General features: G+C 45.6%; 1 protein-coding gene across 1 annotated transcript; it reads left to right on the plus strand.

Annotated features, from left to right (window-relative positions):
- On the plus strand, positions 1-26,501 carry NRBP1 (nuclear receptor binding protein 1; the record flags this gene model as incomplete). The annotated part of the gene is made up of 17 exons (XM_009581864.1): positions 1-123; positions 568-669; positions 763-852; positions 1,335-1,375; positions 2,715-2,809; positions 6,894-6,917; positions 19,837-19,920; positions 20,193-20,251; positions 21,590-21,688; positions 21,764-21,896; positions 22,189-22,291; positions 24,932-24,982; positions 25,078-25,213; positions 25,304-25,357; positions 25,748-25,811; positions 25,889-25,944; positions 26,149-26,501. Coding segments are annotated over 17 exons (1,413 nt in total), but the record flags the coding sequence as incomplete, so codon positions are not given.
- Between the last annotated feature and the right edge of the window lie 7 nt (positions 26,502-26,508).

Raw genomic sequence — 26,508 nt, forward strand, 5'->3', positions numbered from 1 at the left:
GTGAATCAGCGCAATGTCCCAGGGATCGATAGTGCCTACCTGGCCATGGATACAGAGGAAGGTGTGGAAGTTGTTTGGAATGAGGTTCAGTTTTCTGAGCGGAAGAACTTTAAGCTTCAGGAAGTAAGTTGATGTGTTTCCCAACAAAATGCGGGAAACATACCATGCACCAGGGGGGGATTATAGATATCAGTGACCTTTCATGTGGATTGTTGGCTGGATTTGGAGTGCTCTGCTGCTCAAATGCAGCAAATTCAGCTTAAGCCTGGCCTGTGCAGAAAATGTGATGGAGAACTGTTGCTGTGCTATTTCCCTGGGCTCTTGTGTTGATTTAGTCTTGGTGATCAAACCATGCTCAGCTGAGGTGATCAAACCATGCTCAGCTGAGGTGCCATGTAGGATGAAACCAGATGCTGTTTGTTCTTAGCATAGGAGCTTGAAGTGTACAGTGTTGTTTAAGGGGACAAGAAGGACAAGGGGACAGTGTTGTTTAAGACCCAAGAAGAAAGTAAGATGTGGGCTGACATGGTCTCTGATGTAACATGTCTTTGTCTTTATGATGTTAAGGAAAAAGTTAAAGCGGTGTTTGACAACTTAATTCAGCTGGAACATCTGAACATTGTGAAGTTTCACAAATACTGGGCTGATGTGAAGGAGAATAAGGCCAGGGTAAGTAAAGTGAGCAGTCTGTTAGGTTTTCTCACTGTATGTCCTATAGGTAATTAGTGAAGCAGAGACTAATGTCTCATACTGCACCTACAGGTGATCTTCATCACTGAATATATGTCTTCAGGGAGCTTGAAACAGTTCCTGAAGAAGACAAAGAAAAACCACAAAACTATGAATGAAAAGGTAACCTTTTTTTCATGTATGCCTATTTTCACTTAGTGCCATCAGCCTCTGGAAAGCTCTTTCAGCAGAGGATCCTGATGAGAAGGCAACCTGGTGATAACATGTGGCTGCAATTCCTTTTTATTACTGTAAACTAGTTTAGTTGCAGGTTCTCTTGGACAACTGTTCTGTGCTGTTTGCTTTGTTTCCAGCAGTTCTGCAGCTTCATATGTATGGTGTGACAGGCACGTCCCTTTCCATGTGTGCATATAGGAAAGAGGGAAGATGTCTGTGCATGAGAGGAGTTAGGAGGGGAGGCGTGTTTCTTGACCCATACGAATATGTAGAAACTAAACTGAGCATGAGAGTACTGATGCTCTAAGCTCTTACTTCCTACACACCTGTACTGGGTAAAAGCCACATAATGGGCTATGAATCACAGAACTATGGATTAGTTCCTCTTCCTTGAATGATTTTTATCCTTTTTGCTCCTGTGTCTGTAGGCCTGGAAGCGATGGTGTACCCAGATCCTCTCTGCTCTCAGGTATGTATGTTACTGATCTTGCAGTCTAGCCATCTGTTTAAGTGTAGCCTCTCTTGTGCTAGAATGTTAAAAGCTGTAAACCTACATGCTGCCGAACGTTAGTAAGCTTCATGGAATGGAGCCTTTTGCAGAGCACTTTCAGTTACCCAGCCTGATTCTTATCCCAGTCATGGCCTGCAGGGTGTCAACTGCACTTCCTATAACAATCCCAGAGTCTTCAATTAGACAATACTGAAGCCTCTAAAATAAACAGGTGCAATGTAGGTTTTAGATCCCAACAGTTGCAACTGATACAGTAATGAGTGTGGGCGTTGAGCATCAGGGAGCTCTCCAAAGTATCTAACTTTATAACCTGGATCTAACCAGGGCCAAGAGGATGTTGCAAAGAAGTCTCAAAGAAATCAAATTCCACGTGAGAGGAGTGAGGACAATTTTCTTAGTCTTGGCAGGCTGCAGCCCTGGAGCATGCAGTGGATTCATAATTATTGTGGTGTGATATTGTTAGAAGTGTATGTGGATCTATACATTTCTTGATGATGCAGATCTTCTGCAGCCATCTTAGTGCATCCCAGTTGAATAGAATATGGGTTTTTTCTGTTTTGGTTTTAAAGACTCTTCTCTACCTGAGCCAGAGTTGGTGTGTAGCTAATAACACAGCCTTGGAGGAACAATAACCCAGATGTCAGAGCAAGACTCCCACTCCATAGAGAAAATTCTCTTGCCATTTGGCTAAATATTGCTGTTGATGAACAGTTGGGGTTCTAATAAGCTTTTGGAGCTGACAGTCCTTATTTGTGCTGGCTGCTAACATAAAACCAAGCAGAGTGAGGTGCAAAAACAGGTAGCCTCAAATGTACCTGGGACCCCAGCACTGAAAAGCTTTATTGGTGCCTGCTGGAAAACGTGACCAATCATGTTTGTACAGCATTGAGTGCCTTTTTGATGCCCTATGAGTAGGGCCAGAATAAGGCTCTGATATTTTTGGTATAAAATTGGAACCCTTTTAGCACCCACCGAGCAATATTGGGATGGATGAAATAGTTTCTTTACCCCTGGTACAATGGGTTTCTTGGGAACTGATCAGAAAAAGCTTTCTTTTTTCCCCCATGTTCTGGAGGTTGTTGGTTAGAGACAATTGCTTAATTTTCGTGATTCTCTCCTAGCCTGACTGATGTACAGTCACTTAATTGTATCTCCGTGCTATTGTAAATCCCTGGCATGTGGCCTTTGCCCTTTTGTTCTCTTCTGATGTTGCTTGAGACGGTGAAGGGATGAAGCCAGCGATTCCTGGCCTCAGCCTTGGTAGTCTCCTGACCACTGCTCTGTTCTGCATCTCTAGCTACCTCCACTCCTGTGATCCCCCAATCATCCACGGTAACCTGACCTGCGACACCATCTTCATTCAGCACAACGGACTGATCAAAATTGGGTCAGGTAAGGCTTGTTGGAGGTGACCCTTGCCTATAAGACAAACTGCTCTAACAGAAAAAGGCATCTAATCCCTTCAAGATTATCTGGCATGATAGGCATGTATGTACACGTGTTCCTCCACCTCCACATCAGTGGGGCCAGAGATTGGTAGTGAATTCACCCTTCATTGGACCACCTTCAGGTGCAGGAATGACTGATACTGGATACCGTTTCCCTTGTTAGCCCCTTCCTTAGTTTTTGATCTCAAAGGACTGACCTGAGAAATGGTGCTGAAACTTTCAAGTTTTGTATGCACATTATCCTTGGATTCATCTGCTCTGCAGTCTTTTGAATGTTAATACACGCAGAGTTCTCTTCCCAGTGTTGTGAAGCTTTGAGAGCTGTGTCCACTGAGGACACGAGTGTTCTTGTAGCAGCCAACATTTATAATCAAGGTTATAGACTCTGGCTGCAGCAAGCTGCTTGTCTTGGCATCCTCATCCAGCATCACTCACTTTGGCCTGCACTTCAGGATGCTAGCTTGCCTTGGGCCTGTTTGGCAAAGACATTCCCTGTTCAGGCAGCCACCTGTGCTGAAATGTTTTATTTCATAAGAAAGAAGTGATTTTTCTGGCAGTGCAGTGCATCCTTGCGTACTCTGTTTTTTTCACCTTTGCTATTCCTATGTTTCTAAAAATCTGATTGCAGTCAGGGTGCATTATATTGTACCTTGACATACCCTTTCAAGTGATAGCTTTGCTATCTGTCATGCAACTTCTGCAAGTGTTCTCAAACCTGAGGAGTTTGCACTTGCCGTCCTGTAGGCTTTTGTTTGTGTGAATTCTTGGTTTGATGTTGACAGTGTACAGAAAAGAATGCTCTGCTTTGCCTATCATCTAAAAATAGCCTCTCTTCATAAACTGCAGACCTCTGTGGCTTTTCTTTCCATCAAAGAACTCTTGTGTTGTCTCTTTTTTCCAGAATTGGGGTCTCTGTTTTCTGTAACAAATGTCTGATACATGCTTGTACCCAGGAAGACTGGGTCATGGCAGAAGGAACACTCAGTTCTCTATCTGCTTGTAAACTTGGTGACATCTTGCTCTTCATACAGGCTGATGACATTACGGGGTTCACTTTATTATCTTTCCCTGACTTTGTCCAGGTGGGAAGAATTTCCAAGAGTTGCGTACATTGGATACCTATATGCTGACAAACACAATTGGCTCCTTGGCATTCAATTCGGGCCACTTACGGGAAGTCTATTGTAGACTCGAGTACATGAGAAATCCTTCTCTTTCTAGTTTAGTTTAAAAGTATTATACAGCTGCAATCTTTCTCGTTGGTAGCCAGCACTTTGTTTGTAAAAACAAACGACTTGAAGTTGGTATCTAGAGCCATGGCTTTTTACCAGAGGGGGGTTCTGTGGATCAGCAAATGTGACATTCTCAAGAGCATTCAGACTCCCAGTGGTGCCATTCAGAGGCTGTGTAGAAGAAAGGTGGCTCTTTGAGTGTGGGTCACAAACAGGTGCCTCAACAGAATTACACCTTTGCGTGCTCCCTCCAATTCCATAGAGCGTTGCTTTTATTAGGCACGGTGGGAGGGACAGAGGCAAGTAGACTGATGTGTTCTTTCAAAGAGTAGCGGGTGTCTGTGTGCTGTAACAACTGTATCCTCAGCAAGATTCCTCGGTAGTCCTGATGAGGACACATGCTGGGAGTGTGTCTGTGCAGGAGCAGTGCTTAATTGCAATTGCTCCTGAGCAAACTTTCTTCTACTCCACAGTTGTAGGCTGCCTTGCTCACGTTGTGTTCAGAAGTGAAGCAATTTATCTGGGAAATTCTGGTCCTTTCTTAAGTAAAAAAGGAAGTGAGCATGAATGGACCTGTGGTCAGAAGAGGAATCCTCCAGATGTGAAAGCTATGGCTCCAGTGCAGGCTGGAATTAAAGTTGCCAATGTTGCAGAATGTCGTCTTATTTCTGTAGTGCCCACCCAACTAGGAAAGTCAAAACTACGACATCAGAACTGCTGGATGTATTCGAGCTTGACATTCTCTAGTACCGCTGATGGTGCAGCGGCCAGACAGGCTATTTTCATGTTTGGGCCCTAGAGCGATAGTCGCTTTGGGGTCACTGACAACGTTAGGCCTGTGTTTATTGCTTCGTGTAGTTATTTCTTACAGCTGGCTGATATCTGAGAACTTTCCTGTGTTTGCTTAAAAGAAGCGGGGCAGTAATTCTCACGGATTTAAGGGGAACAATGATTCAGTGCACTATGATCTGCTCTTTGATACTGTCTCTGTCTTCAGCACCATTCTGGGCTACGCTCCTGAAAGCTCCTCTTCCCTTTACTTTAAGCAAAAGAGAATACTTTCTGAATGTGGGGCAAAAATCTGGGGAAAGGAAGTTGCTAGTGTATTCTGCAAAACATCCTTCTGTCTGCTAGGTGAGGAAGTACTAGAAGAGTGGTGCCTGTGACTTGTGTCGCATTGGAAATGGCTGGTACTTACTTGTTCCTGTAATACCTGTTTAGGTGTGGGAGCAGCCCTTTTGCCTATCACTCCTTGCTGCTACTTCAGATTGCAGAAGCACATGCCCTAGCAGGACTGACCATTGTTTTTCTTGTTCTGCGTGTAATTCTGGATCAGTCTTTTTTTCTAGAGCCACCTGGGCACTGCAGGAAGGAAAGAGATTAATTTAGTAGTAGGGTGTTGCTTTTACTATTGCATTGAGTTTTGGGAAGAGGGATGAAATCTTTATATGCTGGGGGTCATCTGTGGAAGAAAAAGGCAGTGGGAAGGAGGGAGGATTTCTCATACTGCTTAAATGCAAAATCCATCCATAATCCATTAATTTACTAACTTTTTTTTTCCAGTGCCATAAAGTACAGGGTTAATAGGTTTGAGGATGGAAAGTATCAAATGAGTGGGGAACTTTGGAGAACTTGTGATGAGGACAGGAAAGACACCTACAGTTTTTAAACTTGCCACTGGTGTTCCCAGAGACTGGGATGTTCCAGCTGCTTTCTGGAATTGTGGTCAGATGAAAACATTCCTTGTTGAGAGGTCCAAGTTGTTTTCTGTGTACTCTTCCACAGGATCCACATGCAACACTATGTTGCATCTGTGCATATCTGTATTGTCTAACAAGTGGACCTGCAAAGGGAGCACGTTATGAAATGTTTTACTGTGTCAAGTTGAAGGTACTGAGTGCGAAGGAGAACAGTGTGTTTAGACAGGGTGTTCGATGTTGCTGCTTGCTTGTGTTAGGCAATGTTGGGAGATGTTTCTTGTAATTCTCACTGGGAGTGTAAGAACCGGTCACAGGTGGAAAGAGGTGATGGTTTGCAATTAAAAATCCTTTGGGCAGCTCTTGGAGTGCCTCAACAGAACTGAAGCCTGAAACTGGAGTGTCTTGTAATGTCTTCTGGTGCGCCTGAGACATAGCCATGTATTAGCATGTGCCGAGTGAGACTTCCAGTAGAGCATAGGGGGAAGCTTAGTGTTGTGCTAGTATATTTCCAGATAATGCCTCCAGGCACTCGGCTGATGCATATGCTTTTCTGTCTTCAACATACCTGACCTCTAGGATTCATTATATATTTAATTGCAGTCTGTCCAGAGTCTCTTTTCAGTTCCAGGCCAAGGTGCCAGGAGATTGAGTCTTACTTGGTATTAACTCTGCTATTAAATAATGTGGCCAGGTATGTAAGTATGGGTTCTGCTGCCAAGATCCATGCCCAGGAGAAGCTGCTGGGATGTAGAGAAAGATAGTTGTCTGCTGAAGGAGGTGCTAAGGGACTGTAGAGCACTCACAGAAAGAAAAGAATTTCCAGCTTCTTGGCCTCAATAGGCTGTAATCTTCTACTTGGTCAGAAGTGTCTTGTCTCCCTTTCCCAGTCTGGTTCTCAATTAGAAACACTAATGTTCCTTATGTAAATTTATTTTAAAAAGGTGGCTGGAGGTAGGGCCAGATCTCAGTCTTGTCCATGTTTTGCCATGATTCTGACCTAGCTGTCTCTATCAATGTTAAGTGCTTGCTGTTTCATCAACTCATTGACTTCTATCTCGTTTTACTTCCCGCTTACGGGCTGCTCTGTTACCAACAGTCTTTCATAGGATATTTGCTAATGGTGAGCAAACTTCTCCGCTCCTGTGATGTGACTACCACTATATATGTAATGTACATTATTTTATTTGTGTGTGTATATATATATTTATATATACATGTGTGTGTATATCTATATTTGTAACACACACAAACATACACATTTTCTCTAATTTATTTATACAGTGTTCCCTTGCTATAAGGCTGGTATGTAAAACTGTTCGGCTTAGGTGCATCCTACTTTGAGACCTTCTGTTCTGTGCCGGGATTCAAACTGCTCCTTGTGCTCTCAGCCAAAGCCTTACAGAGAGGGAGCACTGCCCTTTGTGAAGTGTCCTGGTGGTTAGTTCTCTTCCTCTCCTTGTTCTTACAGCGTGCTAGTCCGTGGACCCTAGTGCATGCCGGCTCCTGCATGTCAAGCCAAGCGGATGCGTTGTTCTGAGCTCTTCCCAGCTGAACTTTCCACATACATTAGGCTCTTTCCTGCTACTGCTCTGCTAGACTTGGCTGGGCACCAAACCTGGACTAGCCTTTGCTTTGTGCTTGGCTATCCAATTGCTTGCTTGTAGTTTTAACTCCTTAGATGTTTTGTTTTTAAGATTAATGTTTCAGTGAATGTGTCTGGCTCCCGATGGCCAGAGAGACATCCCGCCCAAATGAGTCCCTGATTGTGAAGTAAGGTTTACTGTTTATGTTTCCCCCAACAAAGCTCTGTTTTTGGGGAGACTTGTGCATATGAGAAGGGAGTTGGGCTGGCTAGAGAAGGATCTGAATGCTGCAATTTGTAACCCTATTAAATAGAACGCCGCATTTACATTTGAAATAATTATTTATTTTATTTTTTGCCATCAGGGTTGTTCCTGATGGGTAGAATTTGTTTCTACTGAATTGGGAACCTACCAACTGTCAGCTGGAAGTGGTGGAAAGGGAAGGGCCTGTCCAAATGGGCTCTGTGCCGCCTTAGTGTTTGCAGGAGGAGGATGTGGCGTGCTGTTCTGCATCACCAGCAGAGTAGAGGCTCTCTCAAAAAGCTAAATCTGGGATCTTATGTAGCTGAGGGGGAAGTTGATGTAGTCAGGGCTTGCGGCATTAGGAGGGCAGATTTTCCTGGGGATGGCTTGTTTACCAGAGTGCAAGCTGGGCAAGTCGGGCTGTGGCCGTCACGTGCTGGAGGCTGCCTTTGTGGGGTGGAAGAGGCGAGGTGCCACACCAGCAGCAGACAGATTGGTCCAGGAACAAGCCCACAGAGTGGGAACATGACTGAGCCTGGGCTTCAGTGTGGGTTTAGTCACGCTGATGGCAACAAGGCTTACGACTAGCAAGCCATTTCTCAGAAGTCAAGTCACGGCTGCGAGCAGAACAAAAGGCCATTGTTCTAGCAAGGCAAGAAGAGGGCCTCAGCCAGCGGTCTTCAGGCTCAAGAAGATGCTGTGGTATCTCACTTGTGCTGAAACAGCATCAGATGGCCTGGAAATACTGAGCTTTCTTGGCTGGTTTCTTGAGAATTTGTTTTAACCGTACTGTTGTATAACTGTGTACTGTTCATACGAGAGCTGGAAATTGTTTAATCCTTAGATCCTGAATGCTGATTTGGGTTTGAAAACACTAAATATAGAGTATAAGGCTCCTGTTTTGCTTGAGCATTGAGCTAATAAGGTTGTGAGTGACATGCTTTCATAACTAATCTTATTTTAGTCATTACTTCACTCTCTTGGATTTTGTTACCTGATGTTTAAAGACTTGTCATGCTGTTTTTCACATCCTTACAGACACCTGAGACACTTAGTAGGTGATGTAGAAATAAAATAGGGGTTACCAGGACATCGTGGATCTGACTACCTTTTTTTTTTAACTAAGGCGGCTGTGGTTTAGAGAAAAAAATAATGGATAGTTGAAATCAGCGGACGTAGAAAAATATCATACCAGGACATTGTGGATCTGACTACTTTTTTTTTTAACTAAGGCAGCTGTGGTTTAGAGAAAAAAATAATGGATAGTTGAAATCAGCGGACGTAGAAAAATATCATAAAAATGGAAAACTTTTTCACACATGTTGGCATTCATTTCGGAAGATTTAACATGAATTTATGTAGTTTAGCTTCTAGCCGTACAGTTTTATGTGTAGAGTCAAGCATGTCCTCTACCAAGCCAAACATTTTCAGTTGCTTAGAAACTTGGCAAAACTAAGGCAAACTTTCACTAGCAGAAAAAAAGGTTTGTCTCTGACTACAGGTGCTGCTGGGAATAAGATCTGGCAGATGAAGTTTTGAGTGGAACTTTTTTGCCCAGAATGCTTCAGAAAGTCCAAAGTGGTATGCAGGTTACTTTTTTTTTTAATTGTTTTTTAAAGGCTTTGTCTCACCTTGGTCTATGTTGTCTTTGAGACTCCCAGTGGTGTAAAAGCCTGTCATAAAGTGAAGATTCTTCACGTTTGGATTGTTCTCGAGAAACTCTGTTAACAAACTGGTTGGAATAGCATGAGGTTAATTTCTAATTGTAATAAATTGACAGGCATCTCATGACCTAGCTGCTCTAGCTGATTACTAGAGTGGCAGAAATGGTTACCAGAGACCTGCCTTGGTTTTGTATATAAGCACACACCTCAAGGCAGGAGGAGCAGTCATAGGTAAGTGACAATCAGTGGGCTTCTAATTGCTGTGGTTAGTTTTTGAAATTGCAGCTAACGCCTGACTGAATGTATGTGTGTGTTATGATTTAGTGTTTGCATTTGGAGAGAAGGTGTTGGGGTTTTTTGTAAAGTCAGATTTAGTGCTAAGAGTTGGTGTCTTTGGTGGCCTTATTGCAAAGTCACCAAGTGGAATGCATACTTAACAGATTTACCTCCTACTATGCCGTGATGGTAATAAACTCAGTTTTATTTTGTAGAAGGTTTAAAAGTAGGCTCTTGATTCATGTGCTTGCCTTCCTTGCTCAGTATACCTTCTTTGTGCTGCTGTGAGTCATCTAATTCATGAAAACACCAGAAAACAACTATCTTATAGACTGGTGGTCATTTTCAATTAAATAGGATCTTCTAAAAAGGTTTCAGTTTCCCAGTTTAGTGCTCCAGGTTATGAGAACTTGCCTTTTCTGTAGTCAGATTTATTCTTGTTGCATTGAAGGCGCCTCCTACTTCAGCTTTGCTGGATTGTGTTTTTTCTCTGCCTTTATGTGGATTTCCAAGATGTGTCAGGGGACATGTCTTATAGTCATCCAGGTCTTCATCTACCCATTTTAGTATTAGCATGGCAGTTGTGTATGTCCGCTCCTTTTGGGGTCCTTTGATTGAAGGCATGTGGAACATTAGCATTTTAGAAGGCTCCTTCATGCCAGTTCTTGAAAGATCACTTGTAAAATACTTGCTAAGTTTGTATTCATCTATAGGATGAAATGCTTCGCATTCTCCCTAATTCCCGAAGAGTTTTATTTGGAATTTTATGTGAAAAATTTTCTGTAGAAGCAGATGCAGTTGACACAGGAGGAATACAGAGATGCTGTCCAGTCGTGTGAGGATGAGTTAGGAAAGCCAAGCCCATCTGGGGTTGAATCTGGCAAGGGATGTGAAGGGCAGCAAGCAAGGATTCTACAAGTAAACAGCAATAGGAAGGCTAAGGAAAATATTGGCCCTCTGTTAATTAGGGTGGGGGCCTTGGTGACGAAGGACACAAAGGCCAAGGTGTTCACTGTCATCTTTGCCTTAGTCTTTACTGCTAAGGCTGGCCTTCAGGAATCCCAAGCCCCTGAGACCAGAGGGAAAGTCTGGAGCAATGAAGACTTACCCTTGGTGGAGGAGGATCAGGTTAGGAAACACTTAAAAAAAGATTGGACATACCTAAGTCCATGGGGCCTGATGGGATGCACACACAAGTGCTGAGGGAGCTGGCTTATGCTATTCTAAGGCCACTGTCGGTTATCTTTGAAAGGTTATGAAGAATGAGAGATGTTCCTGAAGACTGAAAGAGAGCAAATGTCATTCCTATCCTCAAGAAGGGCAAGAAGGAATATCTGAGGAACTACAGGCTTGTCAGCCTCACCTCAGTCCCTGGGAAGTTGATGGAGCAACTAATCCTGGAAACTATTTCCAAACACAAGACAGACAAGATCGTGATCAGGAGTAGTCAGAATGGATTTATGAAGGGGAAATTGTTCTTAACAAATCTGATAGCCTTCTGCAATGAGGTGACTGGCTTGGTAGACAGTGGGACAGCAAGGGGTATTGCTTACCGTGACTTCACAGATGAGCGGATAGAGTATGGGTTAAATAAGCCAACAGTGCAGTGGATTGAAAACCAGCTGAACATCCAGGCCCAGAAGGTTGTGATCAGCAGCACAAAGTCTAGTTGGAGGCACATCACTGGTGGTGTACCCCAGGGGTAAATACTGGGGCCAGTACTGTTTAACGTCTTCATTGATGAGCTGGACAATGGGACGGTGTGCACCCTCAGCAAGTTCACAGATGATACAAAACCGTGTACCCTCAGCAAGTTCACAGATGATACAAAACTGGGAGGAATGGTGGTACACCAGATGGGTGTACTGCCATTCACAGGGACCCGGACAGGCTGGAGAATTAAGCAGAGAGGAATCTCTTGGTTCTGCAGCTGGGCAGGAATAACCCCACGTACCAGTACATGCTCAGGGCTAGCCTTCTGGAAACCAGCTCTGCAGATCAGGACCTTGTGGTCCTGGAGGACAGCAAGCTTACCATGAGCCAGCAACACACCCTGACAACAAAGGCGGACAACAGCATCTTAGGCTGTGTTGGGAATCTGCTGGCAGATTGAGGGAGGTGATCCTTCTTCTCTCTTCAGCACTGGTGATGCAACATCTGGAGTGCTGTGTCTAGGTCTAAGCTGCACAGTAAAAGAAAGATATGGACTTACTGGAGCGAGTCCTGCGCCGGGCCATGAAGACGATTAAGGGACTGGAGCATTTGTCCATATGAGGAACAGGGTGAGAGAGCTGAAACTGTTTGGTCTGGAGAGGGGAAGGGCCAGGGGGATCATTTCAATATGTATAAATACCTGATGGGAGAGGATGAAGAGGAGGGAGCCAGTCTCTTCTCTGTAGTGCTCACTGACAGGACAAGAGGCGATGGGCACAAATTGAAATACATTAAGTTCCATCTAACACAAGAATACCTTTTTTCTTTTTTTACTGTAAGGGTAGTCAAACCCTGGAACAGGTTGCCCAGAGAGGTTGTGGAGTCTTCCTCCCTGGAGATACTCAAAACTGAACCGCACACGGTCCTGGGCGACCTGTTCTAGCTGACCCTGCTTGAGCAGGGGGGTTGAGCTATATTCTCAAGAGGTCTCTTCCAACCTAGACAATTTTGTGATTTAGGCCTTGAGGCATGTGGGCCGAGTAGTGTTTTCACTTTAGCTTCTGCTTTCAGGCGGTGAGCTTTTCTGTTTATTAAGTCTTCGAAGGTCATTTGCACAGCTTCACTTTGGCACGTTGTGAAACAACGGTAATCAGAGATATGAAGTCTGAAATTCAGGAAAGTTAAACTTGAAACACTCAAACTTGTGGACCCTAATTGCATTTTAATTGAATATGCATTTATACTGGTTCAATCCAAATTTCTGTTAAGCAGAGCTGCTCAAAACATAAAATAATTTTGACAGATGTTTCTGAGGACTTTGTTTTCCAGTGTATGTATGTCTTCTGGGAGTAAAAGATTCCTCCAGAGTAGCTTAATCCATAGCACTTCAGTGAATGTCTTTTCTTGTTTTTCTGATTGCATGTAATTCTTGCACTGTGATGTGAGGCTACTGCAGTTTATTAGTGCCCTGCCATTTCAGTTGTGAAAGAGCTGAGCAAGAACGACAGTCCTGCTACCCCTTCATCTTTTTGATACAAATACTGTATTGCAGTCAGATGATGCAACCCAAGCAGGGGTTTGCCCGGTCCTTAGGACCTTCATTCCTCTGGTCTAGAACTTAGAACTTGGTTTTGTGTGCAGATTTCAAATCTCCCTACACACTTTGTTCGGAGTGAAGTTTGTATCATGAACTGTTCCAGATAAAGTGCTAATAAGCTCCTAAGTCCCTGCTTAAGAGCCTGCATGCAGCCAGGATTGACAAGTACTTATCTTACAGGTCCTCTTTATCTGTTCTTGTGTCTACAGTCTTGCATTTCCTGTTCTGTCTACGCCCACTTTCTGCTTCCATGTAATGGACATGGTCAAACATGCCACTTTAAAACTCTGAATGCTTTTTTACTTAAACATAAAGGTATCGTCCACCACTTCACAAGAAATCTGACACAGCATGATAATTTTCTTTCCCATCATTCGTTTGTATGCCTTCATATTTACATGAGCTGACAATGTGCCCTTGCCACAAAGAAGGCTAATGATATCCTGGGCTGCATTAGGCAAAATATTGCCAGCTGGTGGAGGGAGGGGATCCTTCCCCTCTGCTCAGCACTGGTGAGGCCACCCCAGGAGTGCTGGTCCAGTGCTGGGCTCCCCAGCATGAGAGGGACAGGGACAGACTGGAGAGAGTCCAGCGAGGGGCCACTGAGGTGCTGAAGGGACTGGAGCATCTCTGCTGTGAGGAGAGGCCGAGGGAGCTGGGACTGCTCAGCCTGGAGCAGAGCGGGCTCGGGGGGATTGGGTCCATGTCTATAAATACCCGCAGGGAGGGTGCCAGGAGGACAGCGCCAGGCTCTTCCAGTGGTGCCCAGTGCCAGGACCAGAGGCAACAGGCACAAACTGGGCCATGGGAGGGTCCCTCTGGACACTGGGACACACTGCTCAGTGTGAGGGTGACACAGGCACAGGCTGCCCAGGGAGGTGGTGGGGTCTCTGTCCTTGGAGCTATTCAGAAGCTGTCTGGACATGGTTCTGGGCAACCGGCTCTGGGTGTCCCTGCTTGAACAGGGGAGTTGGACAAGGTGACATCCAGAGCTCCCTTCTAACCTGAACCATCCCATGATTTTATGATTCTATATTAATTTCTGTGGAGAAAGATACCTATCTCAAAGTACATGCATTTTTGTATGATATCAGCTCTCTGTTGCAAGTATCACTGCTTCTGCTTCAGCAGTATTTTCTCTGAAGTAAAACGTGGGCAATGTTTTAAGCAGAGATTAGTTACACTACTCAGAAGCAATGTCAATGGATGTGGCAAGAATGAACAGATGTAAGCAGCTGGGGGGCTGTTATCTGGCACTGGTAACTGTATGTAGTGAACTTTTCACAGACTGAACCTCTTTGCCCCTTCATATCAATTAGATATTCAACTGTTAAAAATAATAAAATCCTCTTGCTTCTGGTGACTCAGTATTGCAAATAACTTTGCAAACACTATTTACAATCCCTGATACAGATCTGCAGGGCTGTAGGATGCTTGTATTCTGTGATGAACTTAAATCTGCCACTGCTTTTCCTGTTTGACTCAGTGTTTAATGGCTGTATGCTTCTTTTTGTTTCCAATAGCTTCCTAGTTGCTTATTTTCTAGGCTTTGCCCTCCCTAATAAAAATGCAGTTGTCAGTGTGCAAATGAAGTGAACTGTAAAATGTCTTGGTTTTGTGCAGTCTTATACCCTTTTGCAGTAGTGAAAATATCTTGAGCATATGAGTGCAAGGGATAATAATGTGGCCTCATACCTATCCTGGCCCTGTGGCCATCCCTTTATAGTTGCAAACAGATGGTCTTGCATTCGGTTGATTATTTTTGGTCCCTTGTGGTGCTGGTACAGTGCAGCATAGGTAAGGTGGTTAATTGTCCCCTGTCGCTGGATTGCATAGCAGCCCTGGGACTAATCTTGAAGGTTAGTTGTTGATCCTTCTTGCTGTCATCTTGTTTTCCTCTGCTTTCTAAGCCTGCTGAAATCTGGAGTACAGCGTACTTGAGCACTTTACTAGAAGAGTAGAGTAATACATACTCTTGCTTCGGAGAATGCTTAGGCATTTGCAAGAGACTGAGTGGTTCAATGGTTACTTCAGGAGGAGAGGAAGGACTGTTGGGCAGACTCTCTTTCCTGCTTGCAAGGATGAAGTCTTGAATGCAGAACAAAGGTGGGTGTGAGTTGGACACCGAACATGAGGAAAATGTCTTCTGCAGCATGTAGTGTTTAAAAGGGCAAGTTGCTGTGTGATTGGGCATCTCTGCTAAAACCTGCCACTGGTGACAGTTGGGAAGTAATACCACCAAGTGCGTTCTTGGCTGACACTCCTAATGACTGACGGGCGCTCTGATGAGCTGTCTGTTTACCCTGGTGAGCTCTTTGCTCTAGCCTGTCCTTGAGGGTTTGAGAAGTCTAGCAAGCTCTGCATGTTCCTGTAGTAATGCTGATTATTGCTCTTTACGCTTTTATTGTCAGATTGAGTTCAGCTTGCCAAAGGCAAGTTGCTTGCCCTACCTTCTACTGTACTTCACATCTCTTCCTATCATCTACCCTGCATGGAGACCCTATTTGGCTGAATCCTTTTCTAAAATTCATCTTTGCTTTGCTAATTCCCTACCAGACAGATCAGTCACGTGGTGCTATGTCTTGTAGTCTGCCCCTTGCTGTCGTTTTCTCTGTGGCTGAGAAAGGCATGTTTGTTGTTAATGTTGGTGATCTGGCTTTCCTTTTTGACCTTCATTGTTTGTCTTGCTTAACATAACTGTCCTTAGCCTTTATGCATCTGATCATTCATAGAATTAAGTCATCACTAGATATAGTAGTGGATGGCAGGTAGCAACCATGTGCGAATCAGTCAGAAGAGGTTGTGTCAGAGGTACCTTAAATTGCGTATTCTTATCTTGTACAGTTAAGAGTTTGTTTTAAAATGTACGCTCAGGTGAAGCTCCTCTGAAGCCTCTATCTGTGCTACGTGGCTTGCACACCAAGGTGATGCACCTACAATAGTGACTAGACCAGACCAAAACCAAAGCTGCTTGTCCCAGCTTCTAAAATACTGTCATGAGGTGTAACGGTGCAACTTTTGTCTGCCTTGTAACATGCTTGCAGTGAGTTTTTCAGAGCTGACTTCAATAGTGGGTTGTTGCTGTCACAGTGATGAATGGAACAGATGTGTGTCAGGCAAGGCCACCTCTGCTTAGCTCTAAGGCATACAGTGAAAAATCTGGTAGTCTTAGGCCATTGCTCCACTGTTGCATTGCTTCAGCTTTGCAATAACAGAGCAAAGTTATGCATGTGACTTCCAGCCAAGTTGAATGTGAGCTGTGATATAAACTGCTAGAACAGGAAAAAGGCTTGCCAAGGGTGGCTAATCAAACCCAGCTGCAGAGCCAGTCTCTGCAACAGACTGACAGAAAAACACATTGAGGAATTCCAGTTGGACTTTGCAAGTTCAGAGGCACAAGGACCAGAATATCAGAGGGGACAGGTCCCTGGATGACCTACAACAGCAAATTCAAAACTGCTTTTCTGTTCCCACAAACAGAGCAAGCCTAGCTCTTTCCAGAAATGCTGGTGCCACTGCAGAATGTCCATAGGACCCGGACACAGAGAAGCTTATTATCAAGTCCTTAATGAGGCGCAGACAGCCATTATAGATGGAGGTTGGGCTAGGATTCCATTTTACTTGCCTTTCTGGTATGGGAGTGCCTATGTTACATCACTGGCTAAGGTTTCTGTTGACAGACCCTTTTTGTGATTGATTACTGCCTCTTCCTGGTGCTTAAACAGGGCCCAGGAGCAAAGGACAGAATGGCTGGATAATGAACTGGCCCTTGCCATCCAACACGCGGTAGTAACAGTATTTAAAGACACATTGGAAAATGAAGCTAATGAAAACATCGTGTGGAAGATGACTTTATACTTGGCTGATTCTGCTCCACGCTTGGCAGGATGGTGTTGTCCTGGCTAGCACTGTGCCAGAGTTCCTCCCTGACGACATTGGTCCTACACTTGACGGCACGTGCTGAATTTCTGCACCGCTGTCACTGTTGACACAGTGCCCCTCTCTCAGGGCAGGCCTTGATGCCTCTGCCCTTCTCCAGGGGTCTGGCCCTGGCCTGACAGCGGTGCTGCCCTGCCAGCAGCTCAGCTACACGCAGGATCTTGGTGGTGATTGCCAGACCTCTGACTGTATAGAACTGCTAGCTGAAGATGGGTTTTGGGTTCCTGTTTACTCTTACAATCCTTTGTACTGATAAGAAAGGCAGAATGAATAGAAGACTTATAAAATAAGTCTTATTTTGTATCCCCAGATTGTCTAGTTAGTTCCCGGTAATCAGAGGCTGTCATGCATGCAATAGAAGTTAGGTTTAGCAGGGTTCACAAAAACACCTGTTTGATAGTTCACGTATACTGCATGCTGCACAAAGACATCTGGTATTCCATTAAAAAAAAAAAAAACAGACTTTATAGCAGAAGGGTTTTTGAGATCTTAAATACCCTGTTCTGCGAAAACGGGGACAAAGTAATTGTTCTTGTAGACAGGGAACAAACATGTTTGGGATCAGCGAGACCCTATGATTGCGTTACAGCCTAGGCCTCAGGGGAATGCCAAAATCTTAATGGTATTGGTCACTCTGAGGAAAAAATTGTTCTTGATCAAAAACTTCACAATATTCAGGTGGCTGTGCATCTGCAGCAATGTTGTGTTTCTGGATGCGATCAGCCTCCAGCCCTTCATAGGGCTGTAGTTGTCCTTATCTCCACCCCTCACGCCCACCAGTGGTATACTATAGATTTAGGAGAAATTATTTTTAGTTCCTGCAAGTCTCCAGCAGAAGTTCTGAAAGTCATGAGTGGCAGTGTGTAGGGTTTTTTTTGGTTTGTTTTGTTTGTTTTTCAAGAAGGCAAACCCTCATTTGACAGTATTAAATTGTTTGGTTTTACAGTGGTGAATTGTTCTTTTGAGTAGAAAAGAATAAATTACTTAGAGCGGGAATGGGCCAGTACTGTTAAACCTCATCTTGATTCCTTGGCCAAAACATCTACAGAATGGAAACAGGAAAGAGCAGTAATGATGAGGAAATCCAGCTGCTGGAGAAGACCTGACATAGGCCCTCCTCTCTTAGTAGCCACCTATAGACCAGACATACACAGCGGGCTACTTAAGGCAGATACCGCCCGTAGACAAAAGTAAGTTAACAGGAATTCTCGGTTGTGAATGTCTGGGAACCTCTTTAGAGGGCCCAGTATGAGAACCTGTTGTGCTGGACGAACCTTGGGTGATTTGCCCTGCATGTGGAGTCAGGCACTGGCTGGAGGCATGGTGACAGGTAGAAGCTGAGAAAGGGCTGCCCCACTGGAGAGGTTTGGAGTCCCTCAGGCACCGATGTCAGTAATGTTGAGGCTGTTAATAGAGATGTGGGGAACGTGTGATGTTGAGGTAGGTCAGGATATCCTCCAGAAGCACAGGAAGACATTAGAGAATTGGACAAATTTCAATTGTAACTAGCTCAGTAGTGCAAAATACAAAGCTGCACAAAAGTCCAGAGCTCATCATTTGGGACCTGAGGAGGATCTGGTGTCTACTAGCTGTTCAAGGGAGGAATTTGACCCACTTGCCTAGTGTGCAAAGTTAAGATCCATTGGGGCAGAGTCCCCAGTAGAGAGAATTGGTGTGATTGTGCATGGCCCTGGCCAGAGCTCATCTAAAGCAGTCGGTGCCACGCAGAGCAGGTCTTAAGAGGAAGACAAAGAATTTAGCTTACTTTGCTTAGTGCTATGAAGCTGAGAGGACCTGCTGGTGTCTGTAAAGAGGTAAGTGTTAGGAATGAAGTAATCTTACTGGACTCCCAAAATAAGAGCTAGCACAAGAACAAAAAGCAGTAAACTAGTCATGAACGGTTGGTTGGGAAAACAGATGCTGGCCATTGCAGCAAGCTCCGTTTCCAATGCTTGAATAAGATAATATGATTTGGTACGTGGCACACAGCAAGGTTCAGCTGAGTTATCAATGAAGATCCTTTTTGTCTGACTAGAGCCCAAAGAACATCTCTCCTCTGAGGCTGGGAACTAGTTCAGTCTCATTCAGCTGGGAATCCTCTCTGATGTGTCCTGCCCTGATCCAGGAACATCTGGAAAAATACAAGCGGTTTGGCACGTCCTATGCAAGTCCACATTGCAGCAGTACAGACCAGGACCAATTGCGATTGTCCATGAGGTTGACAAAGTGGGAGATGGGTCTGAGACTGTGGGACCGGGCATGTTCAAGGGTGGAAGTAGAGCTTCAGATGGGATGGTGACTTCGTGCTCCCTGCCTACCTCAGTGTTTCTCTCTGGTGGAGCCAGCTCCTTAGGTTTGGAGAGTTGTTTGCAGTCTTTTCAGAGGTGGCTGTCCCAAAGGCTTATCTTTTATGGGGGGGTCCATGCTCGTGTTCTGCTCGTTGTTCTTGTGGCTGGGAGTTATTCCCTCCCCATAGCTCTGAGTGGTTTGTGGTTGTTGCTGTGGAGGTGCTGGCTGCTGGGAGGCCTCTGCTGTCAGGCTGGTCATCTCTCCTCATTCAGCAGCTTTGCTTGACTTTTGTCTTGAGGCACTTTGGCACCAGTGCCCTGCTGATATGTGGAAGAGTTGCCTTGTAGGTCTATCCCTCTCCTGGAGCCCTGAGGTGGTGACTAATTGCAGTGATCTTGGCATCTCTGGCTGTTCCTAGGGCTTCTGTTATAGTTAAGTTGCTTGTGACAAATGCTGTGGATCTGATTTAAGTTAGGTGCTTTCAAGATTTGCACTTCAGCGGGAAGTCCTTCCCAGCTTGTCTTCCTATTTGGCAGAAGCTGTGGTCTCCAGGTTTGCTCTCGGAGAGTAATGCTAAGCTGCCTTAGTCGATTTGCAGCCCAAGGAAACAATGGAGAAATATATCAGGGCAGGTGACCTGAGATGAGGGACTGCTGAACGGCCAACTTCCAACTTAACTCCACTGTGCTGCCCCTTTGGGCACCAGAGGGCCCTGGAGTTGCATGGGTTCCCTAGGATCTAGGTGGGGATGGGCTATGGTTTTCTGTGTCCTAAACATTCATGACTTTCTTCTAGTGGCACCGGACACAATTAACAACCATGTGAAGACCTGTCGTGAAGAGCAGAAGAACCTGCACTTCTTTGCCCCGGAATATGGAGGTATGGTATGGCTACAGCTGCAAGCCTGGTTTTGTTGGCCTTACTAATGCTTCCAAGCTCTTCTGCATCTTGTTTTCAGCTACAGGCTCATGACAGATGTCACATTAACAGTTTTGAGTTACTTGCCTGCTTAAATGCTCCAACTCCTCTGACTTTTGATAGCAGAGGAGGGAGAGAAGGCTGCAGGATTATCATAGCCTGATACAGAGGTAGTCCTGCTGGTACTGCTGAATGCAGGGATGGCTGATAAGTGTGTTATTTCTGTGTTACAGAAGTTGCCAATGTCACCACCGCTGTGGACATTTACTCCTTCGGGATGTGTGCACTGGAGGTGAGTGTGGAATGCTTTGGCTGTGGGACAGAGAGAGAGTGAATTTGAGGAAAGGAGATGGCTCTGTGGAGATGCTGTGATTATGGGTGGGTTAGCTTGGTAACAAGTGCATTTTGTTCTGTGAGCCAAAATACACTTTGCCTTGGAGGGATCCCTATTGAGGCCCCCCCAAATGCCTTTCTAAGAAGTAAATAGCTCAGTAATGTGTAGTTCTTTCTGAAATTCCTAATGTGTAATTTGTTACTCTGCGGGTCTTGGCCAGTTCTGAAGTCTGACCCACTGGCTGGTGGGAACAGTCATTACTACAAACTGTACTTAATGTACATGGAGAACAAAACTCCCCTTCTGGGGAGTACCTGTTCTTTCTGTGCTGTCTGGAGGAGAGGACAGATGTAGTCCATAACTCTTCTCGGACAGCCTGTCCCCACCTGATACAGGTGCTGGTTGCAGTCAGGTGCGAGTCTGACGTACCTGATCTTAGCAGCTTAGTGGTTCCTCTGTCCTTGCAATCAGTAGGCCTAAGTCTAGGAAATCGGAGTTGTTGGTAGGAGTATTTTCTGGGAAGAATTGTCAGAAAGAGCCAACACAAATAATAGTCCATAACTCTTCTCGGACAGCCTGTCCCCACCTGATACAGGTGCTGGTTGCAGTCAGGTGCGAGTCTGACGTACCTGATCTTAGCAGCTTAGTGGTTCCTCTGTCCTTGCAATCAGTAGGCCTAAGTCTAGGAAATCGGAGTTGTTGGTAGGAGTATTTTCTGGGAAGAATTGTCAGAAAGAGCCAACACAAATAATTCTAGAAGCAGGAAGAGAACTGTGGAAACACAACTTTTAGGAAGCAAAACTTGCGTTGAGTCTTAAGACGTTCTCTGGAATCTTTTGCCAGCCATTCCTAGCTGGGAATTTGTGTGTGTGTTGGCTGGAGCCAGTTCTGAATGGCGTTGTGTGCTTGCATTTCTGCCTGTAATACAGAGCTATTCATACAGCCGAGAGGGATACTGTCAGATTCTGGCAGTGATCCAGTTACTGCTTCATTAGAGGATGGGAATTATCAAGCAGAAGTACAGGCCAATGGATCATGAGATTCAAAATGGAGATACTTACTGTCTAAGGTGATGCTGGCACAGTTTTCAGGTCTCCCTGGCAATCTGTTAGGGTGCTAGAAACAAGCTATCATAATGAGGCAGTCATTCTCTCTCTGCCTCCACAAACTGTGACCTTAAATAGCACCAAACAACTTGGCTGTTATGATCTCACGCTTGGCAGTGGTCTCCTTGAGCTCTGTTCAATGTAGTCAGTAATTCTCAGTGAAGCCTAATGCGCTGCTTTGTGTTTGCAGATGGCAGTGCTGGAAATACAGGGTAATGGAGAGTCGTCTTACGTGCCCCAGGAGGCCATTAACAGTGCCATCCAGCTGCTGGAGGACCCCTTGCAGAGGGTGAGTGAGGAGGGATCAGCACCCCTGCAGACGTGTTGGCATTGCACGTGGTCTCATGCAATTTTTGTCTTTCAGGAGTTCATTCAGAAGTGTCTAGAACAGGACCCTGGCAAGCGTCCTACTGCCCGGGAGCTCCTTTTTCATCAGGCGTTGTTTGAGGTGCCATCATTAAAGCTACTTGCTGCTCACTGTATCGTTGGACATCAGCGTGAGTATGGAGACCCAGGGTGCCACATCTCGTGTTCGGCAAAGCTTCACTAAGTTACCAGTTCAGCTGGCATCCTGGAAACCAAGACCTTCATGCTGCTCTTAGCAGGCAGGGACCAGGGCCTTGCGAAACAGAGCTGTGGTCACTGCACAGCCTGGAGGAGTATGATGCCCTGCCTGCTCTGAGTCGCACAGGAGATGAACAGCCTAGAGCCTCTGGTTTTTTTATTGCTTTTCTTAGGTTGGAAAGGAATTGCAGTTGTTCAGGTCTAACTTTTTTTTTCCCCCCATAGATATGATTCCTGAAAACGCTTTAGAAGAAATGACCAAAAACCTTGACATGAGTGCAGTGTTGGCAGAGATTAATCATGCGGACAGGGAAGGAGTCAAGATGATGTGAGTACCCCGTGGTGTACTTGGAGGGGGCTGCTCAGGTGCGTGTGGAACTGGGGTGAGCACTGAAGGATCTGCTTGGGTCTCTTCCCTTCAAGCTAATGTTGGTGTTTCACCACTAACTGGGAAACAAAAGGGAGCTGATGGTGCTGTTGGTGAAGGAGCATTCACTCTCTGTCTGGGCACAAAAAATTCTGTGGAGGGTAACTCCTGGGTAGAAGAAGACCTTGCACCCATGTTCTGTGAACAGATTCATACAGGTGAGATGTGAATTGTTCCCCAGATGGAGGGAGAGACACTGTAGTTGGAACAGTCCTTAGCAAAACCTGGTTGAGCAGTTTGGGGAAGTGGCTTGGACCAATCACAGGCTTGTCGAATGGAGTCCAACATGTTGGAGAAATGGTTCCTTGGTGTTCCCTTAACGGAGCAGCTCATTCTACAATATGCAGAGGGAAAGGCTGTTTTGGGCAGCTATCAGTAACACACAGCAGCCACTTAAGTTATAGAGGTGGCTCCCAAAGTAAGTGACCATAATGCGTATGGAGCAAGTAGAGTGCCAAAAGCGATGTTAAATTTTGGATAATGAAACCTCAGCTAGTTGAGCGGTTAGCTGAAAAGGCTAAGATGTGGATACTGTTTTTTCCAGAGAAGGCCAGGGTACTTCCAGGGTAGCCCAGCATTCTGGGATGCTCAGGCTACTGAACAGAAGTAATCAAGAGGACAAGGAAAAAAAAGCACTGTTCGTTTGAGAAGCTCTTTGAGCCATATAGACGTTTCTAAAAACTGACATTCTGATCTTCATAGCGCTAATAAATAATAGTATTGAATTCCCTTTGGAATGTTTTTTGTTAATTAAAGGTTCAAAATGGAGGACAGAGAGTGAATAACCAAAGCTGTGCAAGAGAGATTCTTTACATATATTGGACTTCGGTCTGCAGAGGATTGGCTATCTGGCATATGCCAGCCTGGGACTTGCCTTTTGGTAGTGCAGTACCTCAGAGGTGCTGGAAAAAGAAAAAGAAAGCACAGTAATGACTCGAAATGTCAGAGAGCATCATTTCCAAATGATTCATCAGAGTGCCATGCAAACTGAGCTGCTAGAAAAAGTTGTAAATTTTTGCTGAAAACTATTACTGTACTAGAGGATGGGAAAGTAACAGAGGTTGTGTGTGTTGAAAAGGGCTGGAGAGTGCTCTGGGGAACTGAGGCAGATGTGCAGCCTACACCAAATCTGATGGAACAGCCAAACACTTAGGAGAGGATCATGGCAGGATTCGAGCAGCTTGCAGTCTCTGGCTAATCTCTGAAATTCTTCAAAGCAGTCGTAAGACAGTGATGTGGAGAAGACTGGCAGTTCAAAGTTTTTGTTGCACCCAGTCTAAAAGAAGCTGTGGTCAAGTGGACACTAAAAAGCTGAATTGACTAAGGTGATGAGGAAAGTGTTACTGGGGAATTAGTAAAGTAGGAGAACCTGTGCCTCCTACCAGAACCAGAAAGAAATGAGGTACTCGCTGTAGACTATTCTGGTGTTGCTAACTCCCTGTGCTGTGCAAAAGACAATAATAGCTTGCTTTAGAGAAGAAGAGAACTGCTTCTCTGTCTGAGAAGGCTGTGAAGTAACACCACAGGAAAAGACCATTTCCATCTTGTTGAAAATGCGCTGCTGTGCAGCTGTAGACGAGAGCAAATATGATATCAGGGTGCCAAATAATGGGGGAGAAGGTTACATAGTTGAGTGAAATGTCTAAAGATGTTACCTGTACAATGGACATGTACAAAGTGGCAACCTTTGTGAACAGTCCTGGAGCAGATCAGAGAGCTGACTTCACCAAGGGGCTGGAAATCATTGTCACACGGAGGAACTGTATGTTCTTGAGGGTGAGAAGGAGGAAGAGCAGTAGGCATATGACAAGTTATGGCACAAAGGGGAGGGGTTGTCAGTGCTCGCTATCCTCCATCAGCCACCAGCAAGGAAGATGTTCAATGGAATTAGAGGCTGGGGAATTAAAAATGAATTGGTAGGAAGACTTCGTCTGGGGCACTACATTAAGAAGCCACCAAGCTGAACGAGCGATCTGGGAAAGAGAGAACAAAAGTATCCCAAACTCCAGTGAGAAATATTTGGGTGGGGCATTAAGTCCTGAGGTGTAGTTTCTGGTTTCTGGTCTGGAGTGATACGGCTGGTCATACTGTGCCATCAGCTGCTGCAGAGGTTCTCGCCTTTGCAGTGCTGAGTGCCCTTGCTCTTCTGGAGATGGGATGCAGGCTTCATGGGTCTGGTGTAACAGATGTCTTTGAAAAACCTTGCTAGGAACATGGTGTTATTGGGCTAGCTTCCAAATAATTGTTTGCATTGGACAACTCTCTACAGGGAGGTGATACCTGTTCTGCCATAATTAAAATGTTGCCTCATTCTTAGCTTCTATGAATAGTTGCTTCCTGTACAGGAAGATTGGAGTCTGTCTCGCCTTTGGCTGGCTGCCTGTGTCCATACTCATCCTGCCCACTGACAGAGCCGTAGTGTAGGACATGGGGATTTGAAATTGGATCTGAAAAGACTTGAGTCGATGGTTCTGCTAGATGGCTTCTCACCTCAGTACTACTTTTTTTTTTTTTTTTTTTTCCTTCTTCCCCCTGCCCCAGCTTCTCACAATCTCCGGCATTGGAGCTGGACAAGTTCCTGGAGGATGTAAGGTAAGAGGGTTTTTTTTAAAGGGCAACTTTAACTGTGTGTAAGACTGGAAAAATTTAGGAGAGGCATAACCTCAGACCCTGCTCCTTTCTTGTAGGAATGGTATCTACCCACTCACAGCTTTTGGGATGCCGCGACCCCAGCAGCCCCAGCAAGTAGTGGTGAAGTCTCCCATTGCTCCACCATCAGTGAAAACCCCAACTCCAGAGCCTGCTGAGGTGGAGACCCGCAAGGTGAGAGATGGGAGCTCCATTCCTCCTCTCCCCAGGCAGTTGTGCTGTGCAGCAGCAGTCAGTCACGGGGTGTCTCTGCTCCTGTTTCAGGTGGTGCTGATGCAGTGCAACATTGAGTCAGTAGAGGAGGGAGTGAAGCACCATGTATGTTCCCGTCTCCTGGCCGAGCATGCGGTGTGGGGGTGTACCAGGGCAGCTGTGCAGAGCACGTGGCTCCAGCATGCCGATGTGCTGCTGGTGCCTGGTGTGACCCTCTGCTGCCAGCTGCCGTCTGTGGGGCCCAAAGCCAGATCCAGGCCCATGCCTGTGGCTGACCTAGCACGTAGCAAATGTTTTCAGCCCACCCCCAGATTCAGGCTTCCTCCGCAGGGTGGTGCTGCTGGCTGTGGTTTGAAATGGAACTGGATGTGGTTGTTCTGTTAGACTCCTGTGGGCCTCTGGAGGGGGGTGGTTGCTATCCTGATGGGGATTTCTGGGGATGCTCCTGGCTGTGGCCACCATGCAGTCCCTCATGAGAACCTCTCTACCCTGCAGTTAACACTGCTGCTGAAACTGGAAGACAAGTTGAATCGACACTTGAGCTGTGACCTGCAGCCCAGTAAGTACCTTTCTTCCCATGCGCTGGGGCCAGCAGTTCACTCAGACCTGGGACTTACACCCATCCTTGTGTTGCAGATGACAACATCCAGGAGCTGGCAGCTGAACTGGTCCAGCTTGGATTCATCAGTGAGGTAAGCAGGCCTGGGGCTCAGGTAGGGATATAGGTCTGCATTCCATTCTCAAACTTAAATGGTTTATGCCAGACCAGTCTTTTTGTAGCTGGGGAGGTAGGAGAAATAAGACGCGTCCCTGCCCATGTGCGCTGGCAGGCTTCAGCCAAGCTCTTAGCTTTGCACGGACTGGGCCCACCCCTCACTGTAGCTTGTTCTTCCCAGGCTGACCAGAGCAGACTTACCTGTTTACTTGAAGAGGCATTCAGCAAGTTCTACTACACCCGGAACGGAGCCCTGACGGCAGTGACTGTGTCATCTTAGCACCCCTCGGCTCCCAGGCGGCCAGTGCGGCTTTGTTGCCTGTGACCCCCTCTGTGTCTGTCCATCACTGTAGGGCATCAGCAAGACCCCAGCTGCAGTGCTTGGAAGCTCATCCTGCATGTGCCGTGGCTGGGCTCAGCGACAATCCTCCCTGCCCGCCTATTAAAGGGGACTTTGCGCATCAGTATTATTTCCAGCCCTGTTTTGTTGGGATTTTGCCAGGCGGTGCTGGGGAGCCGGGTCCTGGCTTGGGGTGTTCTG

The sequence above is a fragment of the Fulmarus glacialis genome, unplaced genomic scaffold (assembly GCF_000690835.1).
Source record: "Fulmarus glacialis isolate BGI_N327 unplaced genomic scaffold, ASM69083v1 scaffold4227, whole genome shotgun sequence".
NCBI classification, from domain to species: domain Eukaryota; kingdom Metazoa; phylum Chordata; class Aves; order Procellariiformes; family Procellariidae; genus Fulmarus; species Fulmarus glacialis.